Raw genomic sequence first — 22,907 nt, 5'->3', positions numbered from 1 at the left:
TCAAATGGTATAGACATGTGTATATTGGGTTTAATATGGATATAGAAAGTAAAAAAGAAAGTGATAAAAATTGTAAACATTTTTTTGTGTGTAATAAATTAATAAGCCAATCCCTATATATTTGTCAATTTTGCAAAATAAAATTTTTATTAAATCCAAAAACAAATCATGAAAAAGAATTACATACAAATGATATGCAACAATTAAAATGGATGACAAATAGTAAGAAAAACATTTTTTACACAAATTTTAAAACACATTTGGACTATCAAAAATGGAAAAATGGAAACCAAAATAAAAAAAATAATTTCCTCATAATGAAAAGAAGCCAATACAAAACGAGCCACACTATTAATATATGTAAAAAATATTTTACAAAAAAAAAAAACAACTTCCTTTACAAATCTAACTCTACTAATATAAAACCTGATAGCAGTCAACTTGTTAATTTAAAAAAGAATAGACAAACTCACCAAATAAATAACAAGACAAATATACCACTACCTAATCATATTCAAAAGAGGGAGAACAAACATTTTATAATCACAAACATAGATCAAAGTAATAATATAAATTGTAAGGAAAACTATAACAACCCTCCTAACCATATCATAAAAAGTAACACATTCAAATGTAGTATAAATAAAACATACAATAATGTAAAACATTTTAATACATCATTCAAATATATAGAAAACAAAAATAATTGCCTAACAAATTTATATAATTACAAAATATGTAAAAAAAACAACTGTGTGTGTTATAATAATTTGGATTATTCAAACAATTTTAAAAATCAATTAATTAATAATTTTTATAGACAGGTGGGATGTCAAGGAATAAATAACTACAGCAATCTTTGTAAAATAAAAAATGGTGAAAAAATAAATAGTAATATAAAACCACTATTTAATGATAACACATATTTAAACATAATAAATAAAACAAACATATTCATAAAGAAAGGAAATAGACATGATGAGCCCATTAAAAAAAAGAAAAAAAAAAATCCATTCTATTCTCCAATCTGTTGTAGGAACTACAGTTTAAATTGTAATAGCTTTTTTAATATTAACACAGATAAAATAATTTCAAACAAAGTAAACATGAAGAGTAGTGAAAATTGCCTACTTAGTGAATGCATGAAATATAGTAAAGACAAAATATATTATATAGATTTGCTAGTTAGGGGAGAAAAGGAAGCCAAAAAAATTATTGGCACAGCTTATAAACATAAAGAGAATATTAAAAAATATATGTATAAAAATATCCAAGATGAGATTGAAAAAATAAAAAAAAAAGAAATTTTAATTTATGAAGAAAGTTTAAAAAAAATGGAAAAAGAAATAAAAATTTATAAAAATAAAATAGAAAAAAATTTACAAAATTATACTTTAAAAATAAATAATATATATAAAAATATTGATAGCATATCAAAATATTTAATAGATAAAATTATTAAAGTTGATTTAACATTTAATTTGGATTTATTAAAGTTTTATTTACCCATTAAAAACATTGAGCAATATATATTTACCAACACCCAAGAAGTCTAGCTTATTTTATTATCAACAATTTAATCTAACTATTTCTTTACGACAAATTTTAAGATCTACATTAATTATCAGTATTGAATATGCTAATTCCTAGACAGAATAGCAAAAAGTTTTTATTTTTTTTTTTTTGTAAATATGAGTATTTGAAAATATAGAGAAATAAATCATTATGTAAAGTATTATTCAAAAACTGAAAAAAATGGAATAATATAAAAATTAAAAAGAATGTAAATTTTGCATTTCAAAGTATGCACAAAAATGTGTGTATACATTGTAAAGGCTTACATATGTATAGGCATACTTATTTTATTTTTGCTACCTACACACTTTTAATAATTGTTTTATTATATAAATTCATTTTATTCAACATAAAAAAATATGCACATATATATGGTTATATATAGATAGCCAGTTTAATCATTCTGGGCATTTTTTTGCATTCTCTCGTTATCAATTATTTCGACCTAAAAATTGGAAAGTAAAATTTAGAAGTAAAAATTTGAAAATAAAAATTGAAAGACAAAATGGAGAATCATAAAAAATATGAAACATTTTAGCATTACCAATGAATTAATTTCTTGCTCGTCGATGTATTTTAATTCTCCCTCGGTAAGGAGAGCAAGCTCGACATTTTTGCTGCTCAACTCAACGACCTGTATAAAATAAATGGTAAAAAATGTCTGTTACTTCTCAAAATTTTTCAACTTTTTTCAACATTTTTCAACACTTTTGATTGGCGTACCTCAAAGATCGCTTTTAAAGCTAAAAGGAGGCACTCATCTTTTTCCATATTTTCTTGATAATTTTTTTCTAAAAATTCCTGAACAACCTTGGCATTTTTTCCTATTGCCTGGGCTTTCCAAGATGCATAAATTCCACTAGGTTCAGTTTGATATATACAAATTTCTTTATTATTTTTAAATCCTGTTATTAATGTTGCAATACCAAAAGGTCGAACACCTCCTCTATGGGTAAATTTTTGTTGTATCCTTGCAACATACTTTGCTATATAATCAACAGGAGCAGGTTGATCCATATTTAAATAGTATCGTTGACACTCCAGACGAGTCTACAAAGTGGGGCAAACAATAAGAAGCCATGTGTAAAGCATACATGAAAATTGTGAAAAATTTATAATAAGTAAAAGTAACGAGCTATAACAGTACGTGATCTAGCTAACATTATATGACATTTTTTTAAGTTACCTTGTTGATTAAAATTCTTGCATCGGCATTTAAACCTGAAAAAGCCAAGCATGTGTTTTCATCAAGTTTGACTAACTTTTCTGTTGTCCTTGGATTTTGAAGTTTTGGAATATTTTTTTTTTCAACAACTAAAACAGCAAAATTCGAACTTTTTATAGCTACTGCACAACCGCCTTTCTTTACTGCCTCTAGGGCATGTTCTACTTGTAATAAATGTCCATCGGGACTAAAAACTGTTATAGCTCGATCATAACTCATTTTATTATTACTAATTAATATATTTTATATACACACTTGTAATTACTTAACTATCTAATAATGTAAAAAATTAATGATATATTTATATATTACTCCAAAATGTTATTAATCAATATAGATAAGCACAAAATATTTTTCACATATGATATACATAAAAATGGCTTATTTTTTAAATCTTTATTCTTTCCTTTTTCAAATATATAAAAAATAATAATCATATAATAGCTAGCTATTATAGATAAATAGGAAGAAGCCATAAATCAAACATAACACTATAGTGAAAATATAATAATATCATAAAAAAAAATGTTATACAAATATTTATGAATATATACCTTGCTCATATATAGCTACTATATAACACTATATATATTATCAAGATTCAGCGTAATTAGAGAGAGAGAAATATAACATAAATAAAAATAAAACACTGGGCTTGTGTTTAATAGTATAAAATATATATATAACTTTTGTGTAAGTGTTTTTATAAAATATATGTTCTATTATTATGTACTATATATATAATACAATAAATATAATTATATTATACATAATGCTAAATTACAATCATGGAAAAATTCATCCTACTCTGTTACTTTTTTTGTGTTTAAAAAAAATATAAAATTAATAACTAAAATAGCTTATATTCTCCTTACACCTTATTAATAATTATTTATTAATATATTATTTTTATGCAAAATATAGATTAGTATAGCATTTAATTAGAAAAAATATTTTATATGCATATAATAGACTATGTTGGCTATGTTTTGCAAAAAAAAAGTTATGCGTGTATTCAAAATTTTCTGTGCTTATTTATTAAATTAATAAAATGTATATAACAAAAATCTCTAATAAAATTTACTGTACCGTTAAATAGTTTGTACGTATACATAAAAGCACAAAACAAAAATAATGTGTTATGAATAAAATTGGCAATTACCTATTCTTTAATTTTTGCTATTAATACTTTTTTTAATTATTACCTTACAAAAATATGCTATATATATATGCATGGATTTTTCCATATAAATATTTTCAATTTCCTGTGACTATATTTATTCTTTTTTTTTTTTTTTATCAATGTGCCCCTTTAAATTACTACAGTAGTTATATACCATTTAAATAAGTTTTACACGAAAAAGCAGGATATATATATTTATCTTGTATTACATTCCGATATATTTTTTTTCTTTTTCATCCCACACTTATATAGTAATTTCTCTATATTTTATTTATACTTGTTATGAACTAACACATGAATGTATTTTGAAATAAATAAAAAAATATATACATACTAACACATAAAGTATCTATTACCTATACTACAATATATCACCTGGCATATTTTAAGGATAGCTTAAAGTACAAAGTGATATCCTAAATAAGCTAAAACATTTTTAATTTATTATTATATTAAAAATTTTGTGCAAAAAAAAAAATAAAATAAAAACATGGCTAGGAGATATGATAGTAGAACAACAACATTCTCTCCTGAAGGAAGATTATATCAAGTAGAATATGCACTTGAAGCTATAAACAATGCAAGTATAACTATAGGGATAATAACTAATGATGGTGTAATATTAGGTGCTGATAAAGTCTTTATATCAAAGTTAATAAATAAAGCTAATAATTTTGAAAAAATTTACAAAATTGATGATCATATATTTTGTGGAGTAGCAGGATTAAATGCTGATGCAAATATATTAATAAATCAATCACGATTATATGCACAAAGATATTTATATAATTACAATGATGTTGAGCCAGTAGCACAATTAGTAGTTCAAATATGTGACATTAAACAAAGTTATACCCAATATGGTGGATTAAGACCATATGGTGTTAGCTTTTTAATTGCTGGATATGATACAAAAGAAGGTTATCAACTTTATCATACCGATCCTAGTGGAAATTATTCTGGATGGTTTGCTACAGCTATTGGTACAAATAATTTGACAGCTAGCTCTATTCTTAAACAGGTAATAAAAAACTTTACATTTTTTTGTGTGCACTTTTTAAATATATTTGTAAATATTAACATATGCATCAAAATAACATGCACGTTCATATAAATTTGTGTATTTTTTTTTTTTTTTTTAAGGAATGGAAAAAAGATATGACCCTGCAAGAAGGTTTATTGCTAGCTATAAAAACGCTAGCTAAGAGCACAGATAGTGAAGTCCCAAAATCTGAAAAAATTGAATTAGCATATTTGTCAAATCAAGACGGAAAAGTTATCCAAAAATATTTAACCGAAAAAGAAATAGCAGAATTAATTAAAATATATACACAACAAAATGTTAAAAAATAAAAAGTTTACAATTTTTTTTTCCTAAATTCTTCATATACATTGTTTGTACAATTGTTTTTATAATATTTAATGTACATTATTTTAAATATTTTTTTTTCGATACCTTTTACAACTGCATAGATATATGTACACATATCAACATGTCTATGCGTCTTAATTTTAAAAAAGAAAAACAAAAGTGATAATAATGGAAATATTAACTGACTCATGATATTTATAAAAATATATTTTAATGATTTATACATTTTATATTCAAACAGTAGTTTTTAAAAAATAAAATATTATGTATACCAAATCGATAGTCTAAATAAGAATAAAAAATATAAAACGACATGCACATGTTCATGTAATTTTATGAATTAAAAAAAAATATATATGATATGGATAAGTAAACTATTAATGTTCTTTATCCTGAATTTTAAGAGACTTATGCATTGATTTAAATTAACATAATTTATTTTGCAATGCTTTTGAATTTACAAAAAATGAAAAAACTGTATTAAACTAAAATAAAACAAAATATATGATCCAGGCTTTGATAAATTTGTTAGGAAAAATAGCATTTTCAATTATTATGAAAATATATTCTTATCTATATATGTCCAAATATTTAAACCCCATTTTATAGCACAAAATGGATATATACAATTGTTAGCATCGAACTATCATTCCACATCCTAAGAAAAAGCCAAAACTGGCAGCACCTCCAATAACTGAGACAGGAAAAATAAACAAATTTTTATGAGCAAAAGATGCATATAAACCTGTCAAACTTCCAAAAATTCCACCAACCATTGTCCCCATTTTTACACCCATTTTTACACTTTCTAAACATGCTCTAGTTCTATTACTTAAAGTAAAATCAAGCATATTTGATTTATCATCATAAAATGAGGAGTCTATAAAACTACTATTTGTATATTTTGAAAAATCTTGATCATATGAATTACCTGTTGAATCTTCTTTAAATTCAAATTTAGGTGGTGGAGTAAAACCCTTAAATTCCGTTATATTTAAATTTTCATTTTTTAAAGATTTGGGTTTTTCTGGTTTCTTAGCTAAATAATTACCAAATGGTGGTGGTGCTACATAACTATCATATTCGGATTTAACTGGTGGTTCTTCTGGCGTCTCACTTTTTTTAAACCAATTCATCATTATTTCTTTTTTTTCATTTATTTAAGCATTACTATTTACATTTGTGTTTATATAGCCTCGTTTATACGATGCTTATTATTGCTCTTTATTTATTTTGACTATTTGTTGTTTTATTTTTATTAATTTTTTGAGTATATTATATCCTTTGTACAGTTTTCAGTTTTATGTATATATTATTATTATTACGAATATGCCAAACAAATGTAAATTAGATTCTTTTTATTTCCCTTGTTTGTAAATTATAGCTATTATATAGGGACATATAATTCATATCTACATCACAATGTGGGAAATATTAATCAAAATAATAATCAGGAAAAACATAAATTTCCCTTTTCATTATTCATGGTATGTCATATATTTATTTAGCATTTTTTTTTAATCCTTCTCATAAATAGTGTCGTTTTTTATTATTCAAATGTATTTTTCATTTTATAGGATAACAAAAAAAATAAAAAAAATATATAACAATAAAAGGCGTTTAATATGTATAAAAAATAAATGCATATATGTGAATATATATTTGTTACGTGTTCCATAATTATTCATATTTTTAAGAGAAATATTTTTATTTATTTTTTTCACAAATATATACTTTGAAAAGTTAATGAAATTAAATAAATAAAATGGAGAGACAAAATATGTTGAACTTTCTATATATGTTATATTTTTCTAAAATAATTTGACAAAATAAGAATATTTATTTTTGTCAAACAATGGTTTATTATCTATATTTTTATGTACATATTTAGGATAGGTAAAATATAATATAGTTATTTACAACATTGTTTTTAAGAGGGTTATTAATATTAAAGCTAACTTTTAATTCCTTAATTTATTTAAGCATATTCCTTTTTATATTTCCTGTGTGCATATTTGCCACCATACACAACTTTTATTATTAGCTTACAAAATGAATTAATATAATATTGCATAGGATTTAAGATAGGTATGTGTATATATAGTATGGATAAAACCCTGATATAGCTTGGGTATATCCATATATGACTGTTTAATTATTTTATTAATGTTGAAGGAATAATATAGTAAAGCGGAAAAGGGAACATAAAGAACGACTGTGACAAAACAACATATTTATAGCAACACACTGAAAATGATAAATATAATCATTTTTTATTAAATTTAAAAAAAGAAAAAAATATATAACAATAATTCCTCTTTTGAAATCATATTTCACATTAACAATATAAATAAAATCCTCACACAATTTAAATAGTCCCAAAGGGGCTACACAAAAGTATGCTGTATTTACTCCCATTCCATAAATATGAAAAAGAGATTAATCTTATACCTTTAAAAAAATATTATTATATATTATTTATAATTATAATGTAAAAAATAGGAATTAAAAACCTTGCCCTTTATAATTTTTAAAAAATATTTTTTTTAGCTGGATCATTAAAAGGAAATAACATGAAATATATAAGAGATATAAATTAAATTATTATATATTTTACTCTGAATAAATAAAACCAAATTTTGCATTAAATATACTCTTCCTCAATTTTACGTATATTAGGGGGGGTTCACTTATTTTAAATAAGTATACATGGATATAATATATATGCATTATAATATGCTTACTTGATTTTTTTTTGCCAACTAAATAATTTATGCAAAGTTTTCGACACATTATATTTTGCATAACCTATTTAATAATTTAATAAAACACATTACATATAATAAACAAATTTGTAAAGTATATTTTTGTATTTTTTTGCATATGTAAAAGAAAAAAATATATATACAAATTTAGCAATAGAGGAAAATTCAAAGGGTTGGAATAAGGGTGAAGCCAATATATCATATAAAATATATACATATAAAATATATACATATAAAATATATACATTAAAATATATACATATATATATCCATTTTTAATGCAGTAATAAAGCAGAAAGATAATTTATTACGCTTAGAAAATATTTATTCTGTTTATATAATTAATTAAATATATATATAAAAATATTTTTACAATTAATATAATACACTCTTTGGAAATATTAATGATCACATGAAAATTGTTTACATATGTTTAAAGTTAAAAAAAACATTATGTATATACTATTATATGTATTAATGAAAATAAATAAATAAAATAATATTAAAAATATAGGGAAATAAAATAATTCTTTGTAAAAATTGTTATACAAATTTAGAATTAAATTTGTGTAATATTAATAATTTTATATAGTTTATTATTTTTTAATATTATCACCAAATTGTTTGTTTATCAATAATTATATACAAATATTTAAAAAAGAAAAAATTTTTTTTTTTTTAATAAAATATTTTAATATATTTTTTTAAACATATTAAGATAAATAATCACTTTGGAAAACTAACAAAATATATATTATCATTTTCAATATTTATAAATTAATGTCAAAATGAATATATTTCGATTGATAGGTGACCTTTTACACTTAGTAAGTATGTACATACTTATTATGAAGCTAAAGAAATCGAAAAATTGTATAGGAATATCATGCCGTATGCAAGAGTTGTATTTGATAGTCTTCTTATGTAGGTAAGTATAATGTATTCCTCTCAAGGTTGATAAATATCACAAGTCTGCATCCCCCATGCAGGCAATATCCGTCTATACATCCATATATGTGCATCGACTCGATTCATACATTATCGTTATTTCACCCTTACTTATGTTTTCCTATTTTTTTTCCTCACTGCAGATATATAGACCTGTTCTTTGTATTTGTCAGTTTTTATAACACGATTATGAAAATCACCTTTATACTAACGATTGCATATACGATATACTTGATAAGATTTAAGCTGCCAATTTCACAAACATATAACAGAAAAGTCGACAATTTTAAAAGTGAAAAATATTTGATACCTCCATGTTTAGGTAAATAAATAAAGGATTAAAAAAATAATTTATCGATAAATATACATATTTTTTTATTACAAATAAATTTACATTGCCAATATTTAAGTGTGAAAGTTCATACTATATATGGGATGTACATTTTTTTTTTTATTTTATTCTTTCCTTTTCAGTTTTGAGCCTTTTAACATGCAAGACATACAACCTTTACAACATTTTATGGTCCTTTTCAATTTGGCTAGAAAGTGTTGCAATATTACCTCAATTAGTATTATTAGAAAAACAAAGAGAAGTTGAAAATATAACATCGCATTATGTTATTACAATGGGTATGTATCGTGCCTTTTATATTTTCAATTGGATTTATAGATACTTTTTCGATGCAAAACCATATATAAATGTTGTAGGATGGTTAGGAGGATTGATACAAACATTATTATATATTGATTTCTTTTATTATTTTGCACTTGCTAAATGGTATGGAAAAAAATTGGTATTACCATTTAACGGAGAAGTTTGATTTTATTCATGATTTGAAATTTTTAAAAAAATTTTATACCATTGTAAGGTTATTATATATATAAGTTGTAAGAAGGATATAATTATAATTGCCCGATTAAGCCAAAAAAAAAAAAAAAAAAAAAAAAAATCATAAATATCAAAATGATAATAGTTACAGCAAAACATATTTTTAAATGGTTTTATATGTTTTATTTAATCTATAAAAAATAGCTTGATAATTTTAATCAAAAATTTGAATAATATATATATTCGATTATATTTTTGCGTATGAAATTTTTGCATATGCAAAAATAAATACAAGACAAACAAATTAATTTGACTCATTTTGGAGTACTCTTAGAATTCTTTTGTATATATGTAATTTTCTTTATATTATGTACATATTTTTTAATGATATTACATTTTTTATTTATTCACACACAAAAATGTTTAATAATTATATGGTTAGTGTTGCACATGATACTTTTTTTTTTAGTCTATTTTATATGAATATATGTTATATATATTCACTTTTTTTTTTTTATAATTTAAAAGAATGCATATATATATGCATACTTATTATGTATACATTGTTTTTTTTTTTTTTCTAATTATATGTACAACTTCGTTTTAAGTACATTCGTACTCATGTTTTTAAAATAATTCAAAAAATTATTATTCCAATATTTATACATATGTAAATATGTATACAATATATGCTGCGTTTGCGACCATATTTGGCTTTACGCATTTCCATTTTTGTGTGTAAAAAAAATAGTTGTCTACCTGTCCATACAGACAACTTAAATATTGCACTATTGGGTAATAGTAGAAAGTGTGTATGCTCTTTCAATATTTTTGAAGGGTCAAATGTTTAGGCTTAATTTGTTTGCTACAATCAAATTTATGAATATTGTATAAATATAAACATAAAAAAAATTAAAAAAAAATTTTTAAAAAATTAAAAAAAATAAAATAACATTAAGAATGATTAAAAAATACGCCCCCCCTTAAATGGTCGTGAAATTCAAATCGGATACTGTTTTATTTCGTAAGAGAGCCTTGGTAAATCGAGTTTTACATATAGAGCATGAAGTTCTTTCTTTATTTGTTTGAGAATCTTTTTCAGAGCAATAAATAGCCAAACAGCATGAGCATATATAAGCTATATCAATTTGTTTATTATGACATGTACAGACAGCTATATTAGTATCTTCATTTAAATAAGTATTTGAAAAATATTTTCTGGAATGAGTAGAAGGTAAAAACCAAAACATTATTGTTTGTGTTAATATATCTTCAACATTATCACCACAAGTAATACTTAAAAAAATACTATTATCTATATATAACCCATTAGTAATATTACAAATCTGTTCAAGTATTTGAGTTTTATGATTAAGAGAAAAAACATCAATTATTATATTATTTCGTTTAGCATTATATGCTATATTCATTAATTGTGTATATTGATTTGTATAAAAATGGCTTTTTGATATATCAAGTAAAAATATTCTCGAATTAATATTTTCATATAAATTGCATATTCTATTATTATAACACAATGCAATTGCTAATGCTGATGATAATGTACTTTCAACCATTTCATAGGTCTTGCTATTATTATTATTATCTTTAATAAATTTTATTAACTTGTCATACGCATTAGTACAATAATCATTTTCTGTTAAATTATTTTTTGTATAAGATATATAATTTTCATATATTATTTTTGAATTACCTGAACAGGTAGCTATTATACATATTCTTTCTGAACTGCTCATAAAACAATAAAATCGCGTAAATTGAAAAACGGATTTTAAAAATTGAGACAATTTTACAGTTTTTATATTATTCTTATCAAACTTTATTTTTAATCCTTGGCTCCATATCAAAAAATTTACGTCAATTACTAAAATTAAGTGGCTCATAGCCAGCTTTTTATCCTTCACGCTTTCCCCATTTGTTCCATCAACTTCTTCATTCTTGTGCATTATTTATTCGTTGTTAAAAAAAGGAATATATTTTTTTTTCAGTCTATAAATTTATTAAACTCATATGCTAAAAATTGTATTACATATAGCTAGTGAAAATAACTATGGGCCTATAGCTAGCATGTTTTTTTTACAAATAATATATAATATAATTATTCCAACCTATTTATGTATATTTTTATTTTTTTTTTATAAAACTGTAATATACATGTACGTTCAGAATTTATATAATATAATTATGAATATTATATTTTTTTTTCTGACATGTTCATAATGTATATAAAGCACCAACTTTACTGGATAAAGAATGTATAAGGAATTAGGGAAAAAATAAAATGGTGAAAAAATACAAGAATAAATAATAAAGAAAATATTAAAAAAACTACATACACATATAATAATTTTTTATATATTTACCCCAGTTTTATATATCTATATTATTACACCTGCAATACACCCAATATATAATTTAAGCTATCACTAATAATGATAAGAAATTTTCCTGTATTTTTATATACTTTTTAACGTTACTAATAAAGTAAAAAGGAAGAAAAAATGGTATACTGTACATAATTTTTTTTTAATTTATAAGCATATAGCTCTAAATACAACATCCTTATTATATATACATAAAAAGTATAGATATATAAAGAACCATTAACTTTTTTTTTAATTTAAAATATGTATGGGTTATTATTTTTTTTGCAAAATTCCATGTCCTTTATTTGAAAAATATATACATCCTCTATGAAATTTCCCCCTCATTTTGTTAATCCTTATAAATGCATATAAGTATTGTATATGGGAAGTAAGGTATGCATAATATGATTGCTTATTACAAATATAAAATGTTAAAAAAAGTTAAAAAGACGTAAAAAAATAGACATGAAAAAAGTAAAATTAAAAAAATAAAAATGTGACAAAGTGACAAAAAAAAAGAAATAATCAAAATGACAAAGCAATCATAGAAAAACCGAATAATCAATTTTAACTAACAGGTGTAACATCGGATAATGATTGAATATTTTTTTTATGCAATGATGACATATCTATATGTTTTTGAAGAATTGCTGAGTTTTCAAACTTTCTCAAACATATAAAACAAATATTTAAATCAACAATATTTTCTTGATGTTGATTAATATTATTTATGTCATTAAAATTGTTAGTAATTCCAGTATTAGTAATTGAGTTCCCATCCTTTATATTGCTAATATTTTCATTATAGTTGCTATAATTATTTATATTTCCTACTGTTTTATCATTGTATAATTTTCCATGAGTTTCCTTATAATTATTTTCATGTTTAGATTTTTGATCAAATTTAGAGTTATTAATAGTGTTATTATTATAGTATCCTTTTTTTTTTTTTAATTCTTCGAGGTCTGATGAATCATTATCATCATCGGCAGAATCTGTTGAAAAATGTTTTTTAATTATATCATTTTGTTTTTTATTTTTTTCAAAACTATTACTAGTTTCATTTATATTCATTTTTTCCATATTTTTTTTTGATTCAAGAGCAATCATTTTAGCTTTTTGAACAAGGCTTGATATTTTCATAGTAATGTTGTTATTTTCACTAGTTCCACGATTGTTTATCTCTTTGTCATTTTTATTAATTTGATGTGTGTCTACATTTTCTTTAGTAGAAGCCTGGCCACCACCAAGTTCTGCCTCATAATTATGCTCGTTATTAGTTTCATAGCTTGTTTGAGAATTATCCATATAAAATCGAACAAGACACTTTAAAGTATCATTCCATATATAATATCCATTTGCTAAAGACATATAAAATGATGTATTATTGTCAAAATATATTTGATAAACTGGATGGTAATAATATTTACTATTATAATCGAAAAAGAATTCACTAAGTTGTGGCTTTTCATTTTTTAAAATAATAATTTGTGATGACCATGCTAAAAAATATGTATAATTAATAATATTACTATTTAATATTGCTTCTAAATAGGTTATAAAAAAATTAAAATAAGATATAGAATTGTTAATTTGAGAAGCAGATGATTTATGAATATTTAGTTTAGCTAGCTGTATACACTCAAAAAAAGCAGATTTTTCTTTTTCATATATATAATCTAATTTTAAATAATTATTTTGAAATTTAACATAATAATTTCCATCTAATTCTTTCATCATTTTTTCAGCAGAAAATTCATTATTAAATTCAATAACACAAAAACCTTTTCTTTTATTTGATCCTTTAATATCATTAAAAAGATATAAATACTTAACATTTCTTTTTTCAAACATTTCATTTAAAAATGTTAATATATCTTTATTTGATATATTTCCATCTATATCTTTTAAAATTAACATATTCGTTTTTTCCTTGTCGTTCAGAATTTGTTGTGTCCCTTTTTCTACATTTTTATTATTACTAAGGAATTCAAATTGGGTATTATGGGGATAGACCAATGGATTATTATATCCTTGGATATATTTTTCACTGTGCTCTAATTCCTTTTCCTCATTTTTTAAATGAGAATAATCTGTATGCTTTGCAAAATCAGTTACATTAATATTATTCCCTACAGTTTCATTAATAGTGTGTGCAGATTTTATATGAATATTATTTGGTGCGTCATTTGTGTTTTTTTCATTATTTCCAATAAATTTTGCAAAATAATTTGCATTTATGTTACTATTTTGATTGTTTAAAATAGTATTATGATTTAAAAAAAAGGATGATGCAATTGTTTGCTTTTCACTATCTACTGATTTGGCGTCTGCTGTTTTTTCTGCCTTACATAAATGACATGTTACTCGTCGAGAAAAATTTAAAAAGTTACAAGACGAACATATCCAATCACTAGCTTTTTTTAATGTATGTTTTTCTTCAGATATATTATTATTTTTTTTTTTTAATTTAAATAATGGGAATATATATGAAGTTAAATTATTTTTAATTTTAATTGAATAATTAGTATGCTCATAAAGTGAAAATAATTTTCTACTAGCTTCATTTGATGGGAATTCAATAATACAACAAGTATCATCATTAATTAGATTTTCAACTTGTGAATTTATTATATTATGTTGATGTATATAATTAAAATAAAAATTATTTTTTAAAAATTCTAAATTTTCTCTTACAAATAATTCATCTCTTGTTGAAAAATAAGATAATTTATTTATATATATATTAACAGGTAAGGAAAAAGCATGATGAATAGCTATATTTCTTATTACTTCATCTATTTCTTCCTCTGTTATATCATTAGATATTTTGTAAATAAAAATGAATCTTGATAATTCTACAGTAGGTCGTTTTTCTAAATGTTCATCTAAATTTTTGAAATATTTTACATTATAATCATTTACATAATAATTTTTATGTTCATCATATTCTTTATTATTTTGTTTATATTTTCTATTTTTATCTGAATGTGTATAACGTGCTTCACTATTTGATCTTAAAGAATAATCACTATCATTTTCAGTTCCACTATTATTATTTCGAGATCTTTTTCTTCCTCTATCTTTTATATTTGTTCCATAATGTTTATCATATTTTCTTTCATTATTATTTTGATAATATCCATCAAAATTATTTCGTCTTTTATTTTCAAAATCATGGTAGTTATTATTTTTGTTACTATTATGTTTGTCATAATTTTGTGGATCATGATAATTGCCATAGTTTTTATGACTAGAATGATCTCTAAATCCTCTCCGTTTTTTATTGGCATATTCATAGTTTTCTCTATCATATTCTCTTTCTCTGTCTCTTCGATTCCCCCTTTCTTTATCATATTCACTATTCCAATTACTTTTTATTTTTTCATTTTTATCTCTATAATAGTAATCATCATCTCTATAGTTGTCCCCGTACTTTCGATTTTTTGATGACATGATATGTTTAGAGGATTATATATAAACAATTTTGTAATTTCATCAAGATCGTATTGTCACTTTCTTTGCCTCGTATTATCCTATGTATACATTCCCTACATTTATTCATTAAACTTTTCAACACACTCTCAAGGGCTTAAATTCACCATGCTGTGATAATTTTCCTCATATAATATTATTAACTAGGCTTAGTATTTATTCCTTTTTTTATTTTTTTTAACTTTTTTACGATAAAATAATGCATATAATTGCAATGTGTTTTGTATTTATATTTTCCCCATACTCTTGCATGTCAAATATTTTTTTTTTTACAATTTTTTTTAATCTTCTTTATATGTAATTAAATAATAATTGAACTTGCCAAATATAAAGAAAAAAAAATACAAAAATAATAAATTAAAAAAAAAAAAAAGGAATAATAAAATATAAAATTAGGGTATACAATTTTTTCACCGCCCTAAATGGTAGAGGAATATATGTATATACATATTATCGTATCATATATAAATAAATATATATAGGATAGAGTTTATTGCCAATTTTACAATCCATCATATTAAAACGGGAATGAATGAATAGGAGAAAAAGAAACCAAAACAAAAGACTTGAAAATATACAAAATATATGTTTATTCAATTTTTAAGATAAAAAAAAATAAATAAAATAATGTTACAAATAAATATATAAAATTATATGATTTATTTAATAATTTTCATCCATAGCTTTATGAATTTTTTTTTTTTCTTCTTCTTATATTTTCCATAATGTTGAGGAAAATTTTTTATTTCCAAATTTTTTTTTGTTGAATTATAGTATAATAATTTTCCTTCTTCATCGTTTGTAAAAATACAAAATAAAACAAAATTGAAAAAAACAAAACAGGGTGAAGAATATAGAGGAAGGGAATATTTATATGGAAATTATTAAATAAATTAAGATGAAGTTTAAAGACATAAATATTATATATTTTCCCCTCCTTTCAATTTGTTACATTATACAAAAATATATACAAATGTATATCATAAATTAGGGACATATAAATATAATAGTAATAACAATGGAAATATTTACTGGAATATTAACATTGCTGGTATTGTTTTTTATTTATGATTATAATTATTGTTCAAAGGCATTGGTATTTTATATAGGGGAAAAGTCTTTAAGCATTTTGAAAAAGTAAGAGCAAGTTAAATAATTGAAAATTTGTGTGTTTATTTATTGCATGGTATTACGTTTGTAGCTTAGTTCGAGCTATCATCATTGTGTACCAGACTTTGGAAAAAAAAAAAAAACGGGCATTCTCATATGACCACCCAAAAGCCTCATCATATGCATAGTCTACTAAATTAGCATATACAAACTTCTTTAATTTTTATTTCAACAGGTGTAGTAGCATTGAGCGAACATACAGGAGCACGCTTTATTTAATTCATCCATTTTTACAGGATATTTTTATACATGTATTTTATTTTTATCTAGAAAAAAAGAAAGAATATGTGAATTATATAATTTGTGAAAACTCAAATGATAAAAGGAAAAGAAATAGAAACAATGAAGAAAGTGAAAAATTACTTGTCCGATTATGCATGTTAATAAAAAGATGGATATATTTCACTAGTTTGAGATTATTTTTTTTTATTATTGAATACTCAAACATATATGAAAACATAAATTTACATTGTTATATAAATACAAGAGAAGTTTTAAATAATAATAATTTCGGGGTAGTAATAATTGATTATTACTTACCAAATGCTACTGTAAAAAAAAAGAAAAAAAATAATAAAACAGGAAAAAAAGAACAAGTAGGTTTATCGGATATTAATGAAAATGATATTATAGATTTATATGATTTAGTAAATATAAAACAAGAACAAAAAATAAAATTAATTTTAGTTGATAAAAAATGGAAACAAATGTTAAATATAAAAAATGTAGAATCTGCTGATGTTCATAATTTATATTTACAAGATACTGTACTTATACAATATCTTCAATTTTTAAGAATTTTCAAAAATAAAATTTTTAATACATCTACAAATATACCACCAAATTATAAAGATGTAGAAATTTTGTCAAATATATTATTCTCATCGGTTGAATCCGAAAATGAAATGTCAAATAAAATGGTCGACTATTATTTAAAAAGAGAGGAAGAAAAGCATGGCATACAAACAGAAACCCTAGAAGATAAGCCAATTATTGAAAATTATTTTGATGAAAAAAAAACATCAACTAATAAACAAAGCAAAGAAAAAAAAAACGATGATTTTGACATAAGAAGAGACAAAAATTTAGACTCTTCTAAAAATGGAGGACAAAATAAAAGTGTAGAAAACAAACTAAGAGATAAATTATATGCAAGTTTTAAAAAATGTGAATATAAAAACATAAAAGGTATAATTATTATTGTCCCAGAAATTTTTTATAATTATGTAAATGTTAAAGAGATGGAAAATAATATACCAATTTATTATTTTTTAAATAAAAATGTAAAAATAGATTCATTTACAGTTATAGCTAAATTATTAGGATATATTTGTGTACATATACATATAAATATTAATTATGGATTATCAATTCCTTATCTATTTACTTCTAAAAATATAAACATGCTAGATATATTATACAATTTTAATAGTAAAGATAATTCATTTGTTAGGGATTATATATTCCCTGATTTTTCTTATATAGATAAAAATGCAAATTATAATAAAAATAATAATACACATATAGAAAATAGACAAAGCCTTTTTTCAACAACCCATAGTAATAAAACTAATAATTTATTTAAAAATGACTCATCAGCAGATTCATTAAATTTACATAACCCTTTTATAACTCAAGATAATCAACTATCTCCATTTAAACATTCATATGAGTTTGGTGATAAATCAGATCCTAAAAATTTGATAGAGAAAAATTGCAATAATGTTAATTCACAATTTAATTCCATTGATGTTAATTTTAATTATAATCAAAATTTTTCTAAACAAAATAAAGGAAAACATATTAGCTCACCATTATTTTCCTGTCCATTTTCATTTTTTACAGATAATTATAATGATATAAATATTGCTATGTTACATTTTAAAAGTATATTTAAAAATTATAATTTCATTTTCCTCAGTTTTAATGATGGAACAAATATTTTATTAAATTATTTTTTAGAAAAATCGGTAAAAAAAAAATTAAATAAAAGTACAGGAAAACATGCAAAATCACATTTTAATTTCCATAATATTAATCCATATAATTGTGAAATAAATCGATTTTATAAAGGCAAATATAAAGATAATAAAAATTCTATAAATAATATCAACTATATTGGCGATAGAAAATATACACATGGAAAAATTAATCAACAAAATAAAAGTGATGAAGAAAAAGATAACACTAACAAACAAAATAATAAAAATATTATGAATTTACTTTTTAAAGATAAACCAAAACCTGAAACGGTTAATAAAAATGAAAATGAAAATAATCCAGAACCTAATATGAAAAATAAAAATGCTAAAGATTTTTTTAAAAATATAAAAAAATGGAAAATTGATAAATTTATATATGGAATCAAAGGAAAAGGATATATGCAAATTGAAACTGCTATAAATGATGGAAAAAATGAACAAAATAATAGTCTTTTAAATGATCCTACATCTGATGATCAAGCTAGTAATTATATTTCTGTTGAAAGAGAATCAGATAATTCCATTGCAAGAATAGATGATTTAGATGTAGGAAAGGAAGAAGATAAGGGAATCGAAATTAATCCTGAATCTGTTTATGAAGATCTCGAATGGGGTGATGAAGAAAATGTAGAATCTGAAGGAAATCTCGAAACAGAATCGGAAGCAAAATCCAAATTAGATGCACCAAACAATGAAAAAGACGACAACGAGGAGGAAGAAGTAGATGATAATATAGATGCAAGTATAAAAGATGAAATTCTTTCAGAACATAAATCAAAATTAGAAACAGAGATTGAAGAAGAAATTGAAACAGCAATAGAAGCAGAAGTAGAAAAAGGACGAAGAAAAAAACACAGTTATAAATATAATCAAAAATCAAATAATAAACATAAAAAAAAATCAAAAGAAAAGAAAAATAAAAAAAATAAAATATATAAATTAAAAGGTCCAAGTGGTAAATTAAAAAAAAATCAAAAAGTTAATTACTATCTAAATCAATCAGATTTTAATATGGTTAGTAAAGGAACCAGATCTGATCAATCTCATGATTTAGATTTGACTAATATAAGTAAAATTGACGATATTGATCTAAATATTTCTAATAATATGTATGAAAATTATTACGGACAAAATGAAAGTAAAATAAGTAATGCTCATATAGTTGCCGATCTAAATAATAAAGAGAATGAAGTTGGAAATGAAAACTTAAACAGCGTTGAAAATGAAGTTGAAAATGAAATTGAAAATGACGTTGTAAATGAAGCCATAAATGAAGTTGAAAATAGTATGAACAGTTTAGGAGATCCAAATGTTATATCAAAAGGGAGCCATAAAAATAATAGCGCAATTGGCAACAGAACTAATTATAGATATGATATTTTTTCACGAAAAAGTAGATATAGAAGCATAAGCAATCGTTCTTATAATATTAATGAGATGTATTATAAAAAAGAAAACCAAAGAGAAATTGGAAATAAAATAAAAAATGAAAAAGAAAAACATTTTACTAAAAATAATGGTGAAGATGATTTAAGAAGTATAATAAATGAGGGTGGAGTTGAAAATTTATCAAAAATATCTCAAAAGTTTCGATATAGTTTTTTAAAAATAAAAAATAAATTTCAACAAAATTTAAATGCATCTGAAAATAGTAAAAAAGGTATAGAAAAAGATAAAGTTATAAAAAACTCATTTTTAAATATAAAAAATTCAATACTAACAGAAGAAGAAAATAAAAGTTATTCTGAAGAAGGTTCTACATATGAAGAAGAATATGGAAAAAAAAATAAAGAAAAAAAAAATTTACAAAAAAAAATATGTATATTAATTAATTTTTCATATAATAATATGTTTGATATATTTAATTATCCAGATCTTTTCTTATCAGAAAATAAAAATATCAAATTTTCAATATTTCATAAAATAATATATTCATTAAATGTCTTTTTAAATTCTTTTTCAATTTTAATCAAACAAAAATATTTCTTTTTATGTACAAATAAATTAGAAAAATATTTAAAATTTACATTATTTTATAATTATGATTATGATTTATTTCGTAAGAATAAAGAAATGAAAATACACAGCTCTATTATTAACATCATCACTAATGCTCATGCCCCTCCAAACTTTCGAAATGGCTGCCCAAAACATGCAGAACAAAATAATTCATCAACTACTTTTCAAAAAATTTCTAAACCCACTGATCAGGAAAAATATACTTCAAACACCTATTTAAAAAATGATAAAAATTCGATATATAAATATAATGATCCCGAATTTGTAGAAAAAAATATTGGCATTAAAAAGGTATGCCCTTTAAACCACACACATTTAAATAGTAGCAATGGTGATAAAAAGAATACCAGCTTTGATGGCAGTGATTTAAAAGGCAAACCAATTAGTAGTACAAACACATCAAACATAGAAAACAATTTAACAAGCAGGGTGAGTAATAATAGTATTTTACAAGATCATTGTAATAAAGAAAATAAAAGCGACCTATGCTCAGACAAAAATAATCAAAACAAAAGTTCAAACAGTACAATTAAAATCGAAGGGGAATATATAAATGAAGCAAATTTATTAATACATAAAAAAAAATATTCACAATATAAGGATATATGTGAAAATAATCCACACAATTATTGGAGTCAACATTTTCAAGAGTTAAATAAAAAAATAGATAAAGATAATAGGCATGGACCCAAAGATAGTATAATGCATAATAATAATTTATATGAGTATGAAAACAATTCAAATATACAAAAAAAATTAAATAAATCTATAGAGTATTATGAAAATTTTAAAGATGATGTGATGTCTTATTTTTGTACAAAAGAGTTATATGAAAAATGGCGGTTTTTTTTTGTTAATAAATTATGTTTAAATAGCCAAGATAGATTTTTATTTAATTTACTATTTATATATAATGTATATAATTATTTAATATATTTATATGCATATTTTTATTTTACGGAAAATAAATATCATGATTTTTGTGCTAATCAAAAGTTTTATGAATTTATTAATAAAATAAATGATATAAAAAATAAAAAAGATGAAAATGTTAAGGGATATAATAGAAATACTTCAGATATAATACCCAATTTTCTTCATTATAAAGATTATAAATTATTAAAAGTTTATTATTATATATTACAAAATGCTAGTAATGAATTTATTTCAAAAAATATTAAAAATATAGATTTTCCAGTCTTTTTCATATTCTCATCAGATTATAAAAATTTTAATTTCAAACATTTTGATATTATTAAAATTTCAAAAAATAATAATATTATCTATTTATTATATAAAAGAGGAAATCAAGGATATTTCTTATCTGGATTTAAGCCATATATATGGATACACAAAATTTTATTTGGATTTACTGAATCTTTATTTTTGTCATCTTTAGACAATTAAAAAAGGCTTGTTCAAACTTCAAAATTAGTAATTACATTATATTATATTTTTCTTTTTTTTAATTTTCAAATGTGGGCCTCATTTGATTTATCCATTTTGCTTATCATTTTACTTATCACTTTGCTTATCCATTTTATTATCACTTTTTGTGATTGTTTTTTTTCGTAATTTTTGTTTTTTATTTACATTATCAACGTTTGTTACAACTTGCTTTAATTATCAAGCACCTTGTCCACGCACATTAATCGATCTAATGTCAAACCCTAAACCCTGAACCCTTTTTACACACCAACAAAAGTGTTATATTTTCAAGTTCAAGTTTAATAAAAAAAGTTAAAAAGAATTAAGTTGAAAAAAAGTTATGAAAATGTGTGTAAAAAAACAAGCCAATTTTTAGGCGTAATTTTTTACCTTAATTATGTAAAAGTAAAAAAATAAACACACACTTTATAAAATAATTATTAAGAAAATATAAAATACGATAATTCTCATATTTGTATATTCCAAATGTAGTGCACAGATATCTTTGAACATGCACACAAGAATGAAA

General features: G+C 22.3%; 8 protein-coding genes across 8 annotated transcripts; 4 read left to right on the top strand and 4 right to left on the bottom strand.

Moving 5' to 3' along the window:
• Positions 1 to 35: 35 nt before the first annotated feature.
• Positions 36 to 1,556, top strand: PVVCY_1103170 (conserved Plasmodium protein, unknown function; the record flags this gene model as incomplete). Its single annotated transcript, XM_008626060.2, has 1 exon — positions 36 to 1,556. The coding sequence occupies one exon, from the start codon at positions 36 to 38 to the stop codon at positions 1,554 to 1,556; it is 1,521 nt and encodes a 506-aa protein (XP_008624282.2).
• A 413-nt stretch (positions 1,557 to 1,969) lies between these two features.
• Positions 1,970 to 3,019, bottom strand: PVVCY_1103160 (proteasome subunit alpha type-7, putative; the record flags this gene model as incomplete). Its single annotated transcript, XM_008626061.2, has 4 exons — positions 1,970 to 2,020; positions 2,120 to 2,209; positions 2,299 to 2,625; positions 2,762 to 3,019. The coding sequence occupies 4 exons, from the start codon at positions 3,017 to 3,019 to the stop codon at positions 1,970 to 1,972; spliced, it is 726 nt and encodes a 241-aa protein (XP_008624283.1).
• Positions 3,020 to 4,473: 1,454 nt separating this feature from the next.
• PVVCY_1103150 (proteasome subunit alpha type-4, putative) lies at positions 4,474 to 5,336 on the top strand (the record flags this gene model as incomplete). Its single annotated transcript, XM_008626062.1, has 2 exons — positions 4,474 to 5,004; positions 5,127 to 5,336. 2 exons carry the CDS (start codon positions 4,474 to 4,476, stop codon positions 5,334 to 5,336), a joined length of 741 nt encoding a protein of 246 aa, XP_008624284.1.
• A 651-nt stretch (positions 5,337 to 5,987) lies between these two features.
• PVVCY_1103140 (reactive oxygen species modulator 1, putative) lies at positions 5,988 to 6,494 on the bottom strand (the record flags this gene model as incomplete). The annotated part of the gene is made up of 1 exon (XM_008626063.2): positions 5,988 to 6,494. One exon carries the CDS (start codon positions 6,492 to 6,494, stop codon positions 5,988 to 5,990), a length of 507 nt encoding a protein of 168 aa, XP_008624285.1.
• A 2,414-nt stretch (positions 6,495 to 8,908) lies between these two features.
• Positions 8,909 to 9,889, top strand: PVVCY_1103130 (ER lumen protein retaining receptor, putative; the record flags this gene model as incomplete). The annotated part of the gene is made up of 3 exons (XM_008626064.1): positions 8,909 to 9,048; positions 9,212 to 9,390; positions 9,543 to 9,889. The coding sequence occupies 3 exons, from the start codon at positions 8,909 to 8,911 to the stop codon at positions 9,887 to 9,889; spliced, it is 666 nt and encodes a 221-aa protein (XP_008624286.1).
• Positions 9,890 to 10,880: 991 nt separating this feature from the next.
• Positions 10,881 to 11,864, bottom strand: PVVCY_1103120 (RNA polymerase II transcription factor B subunit 4, putative; the record flags this gene model as incomplete). Its single annotated transcript, XM_008626065.1, has 1 exon — positions 10,881 to 11,864. The coding sequence occupies one exon, from the start codon at positions 11,862 to 11,864 to the stop codon at positions 10,881 to 10,883; it is 984 nt and encodes a 327-aa protein (XP_008624287.1).
• Positions 11,865 to 12,851: 987 nt separating this feature from the next.
• Positions 12,852 to 15,740, bottom strand: PVVCY_1103110 (Ran-binding protein, putative; the record flags this gene model as incomplete). Its single annotated transcript, XM_008626066.1, has 1 exon — positions 12,852 to 15,740. The coding sequence occupies one exon, from the start codon at positions 15,738 to 15,740 to the stop codon at positions 12,852 to 12,854; it is 2,889 nt and encodes a 962-aa protein (XP_008624288.1).
• A 1,057-nt stretch (positions 15,741 to 16,797) lies between these two features.
• PVVCY_1103100 (conserved Plasmodium protein, unknown function) lies at positions 16,798 to 22,357 on the top strand (the record flags this gene model as incomplete). The annotated part of the gene is made up of 2 exons (XM_008626067.1): positions 16,798 to 16,916; positions 17,125 to 22,357. The coding sequence occupies 2 exons, from the start codon at positions 16,798 to 16,800 to the stop codon at positions 22,355 to 22,357; spliced, it is 5,352 nt and encodes a 1,783-aa protein (XP_008624289.1).
• Between the last annotated feature and the right edge of the window lie 550 nt (positions 22,358 to 22,907).

This window comes from Plasmodium vinckei (genome assembly GCF_900681995.1).
Source record: "Plasmodium vinckei vinckei genome assembly, chromosome: PVVCY_11".
In the NCBI taxonomy this organism is placed as follows: Eukaryota; Apicomplexa; class Aconoidasida; order Haemosporida; family Plasmodiidae; genus Plasmodium; species Plasmodium vinckei.
This window is presented reverse-complemented; position numbering and strand designations above follow the sequence as displayed.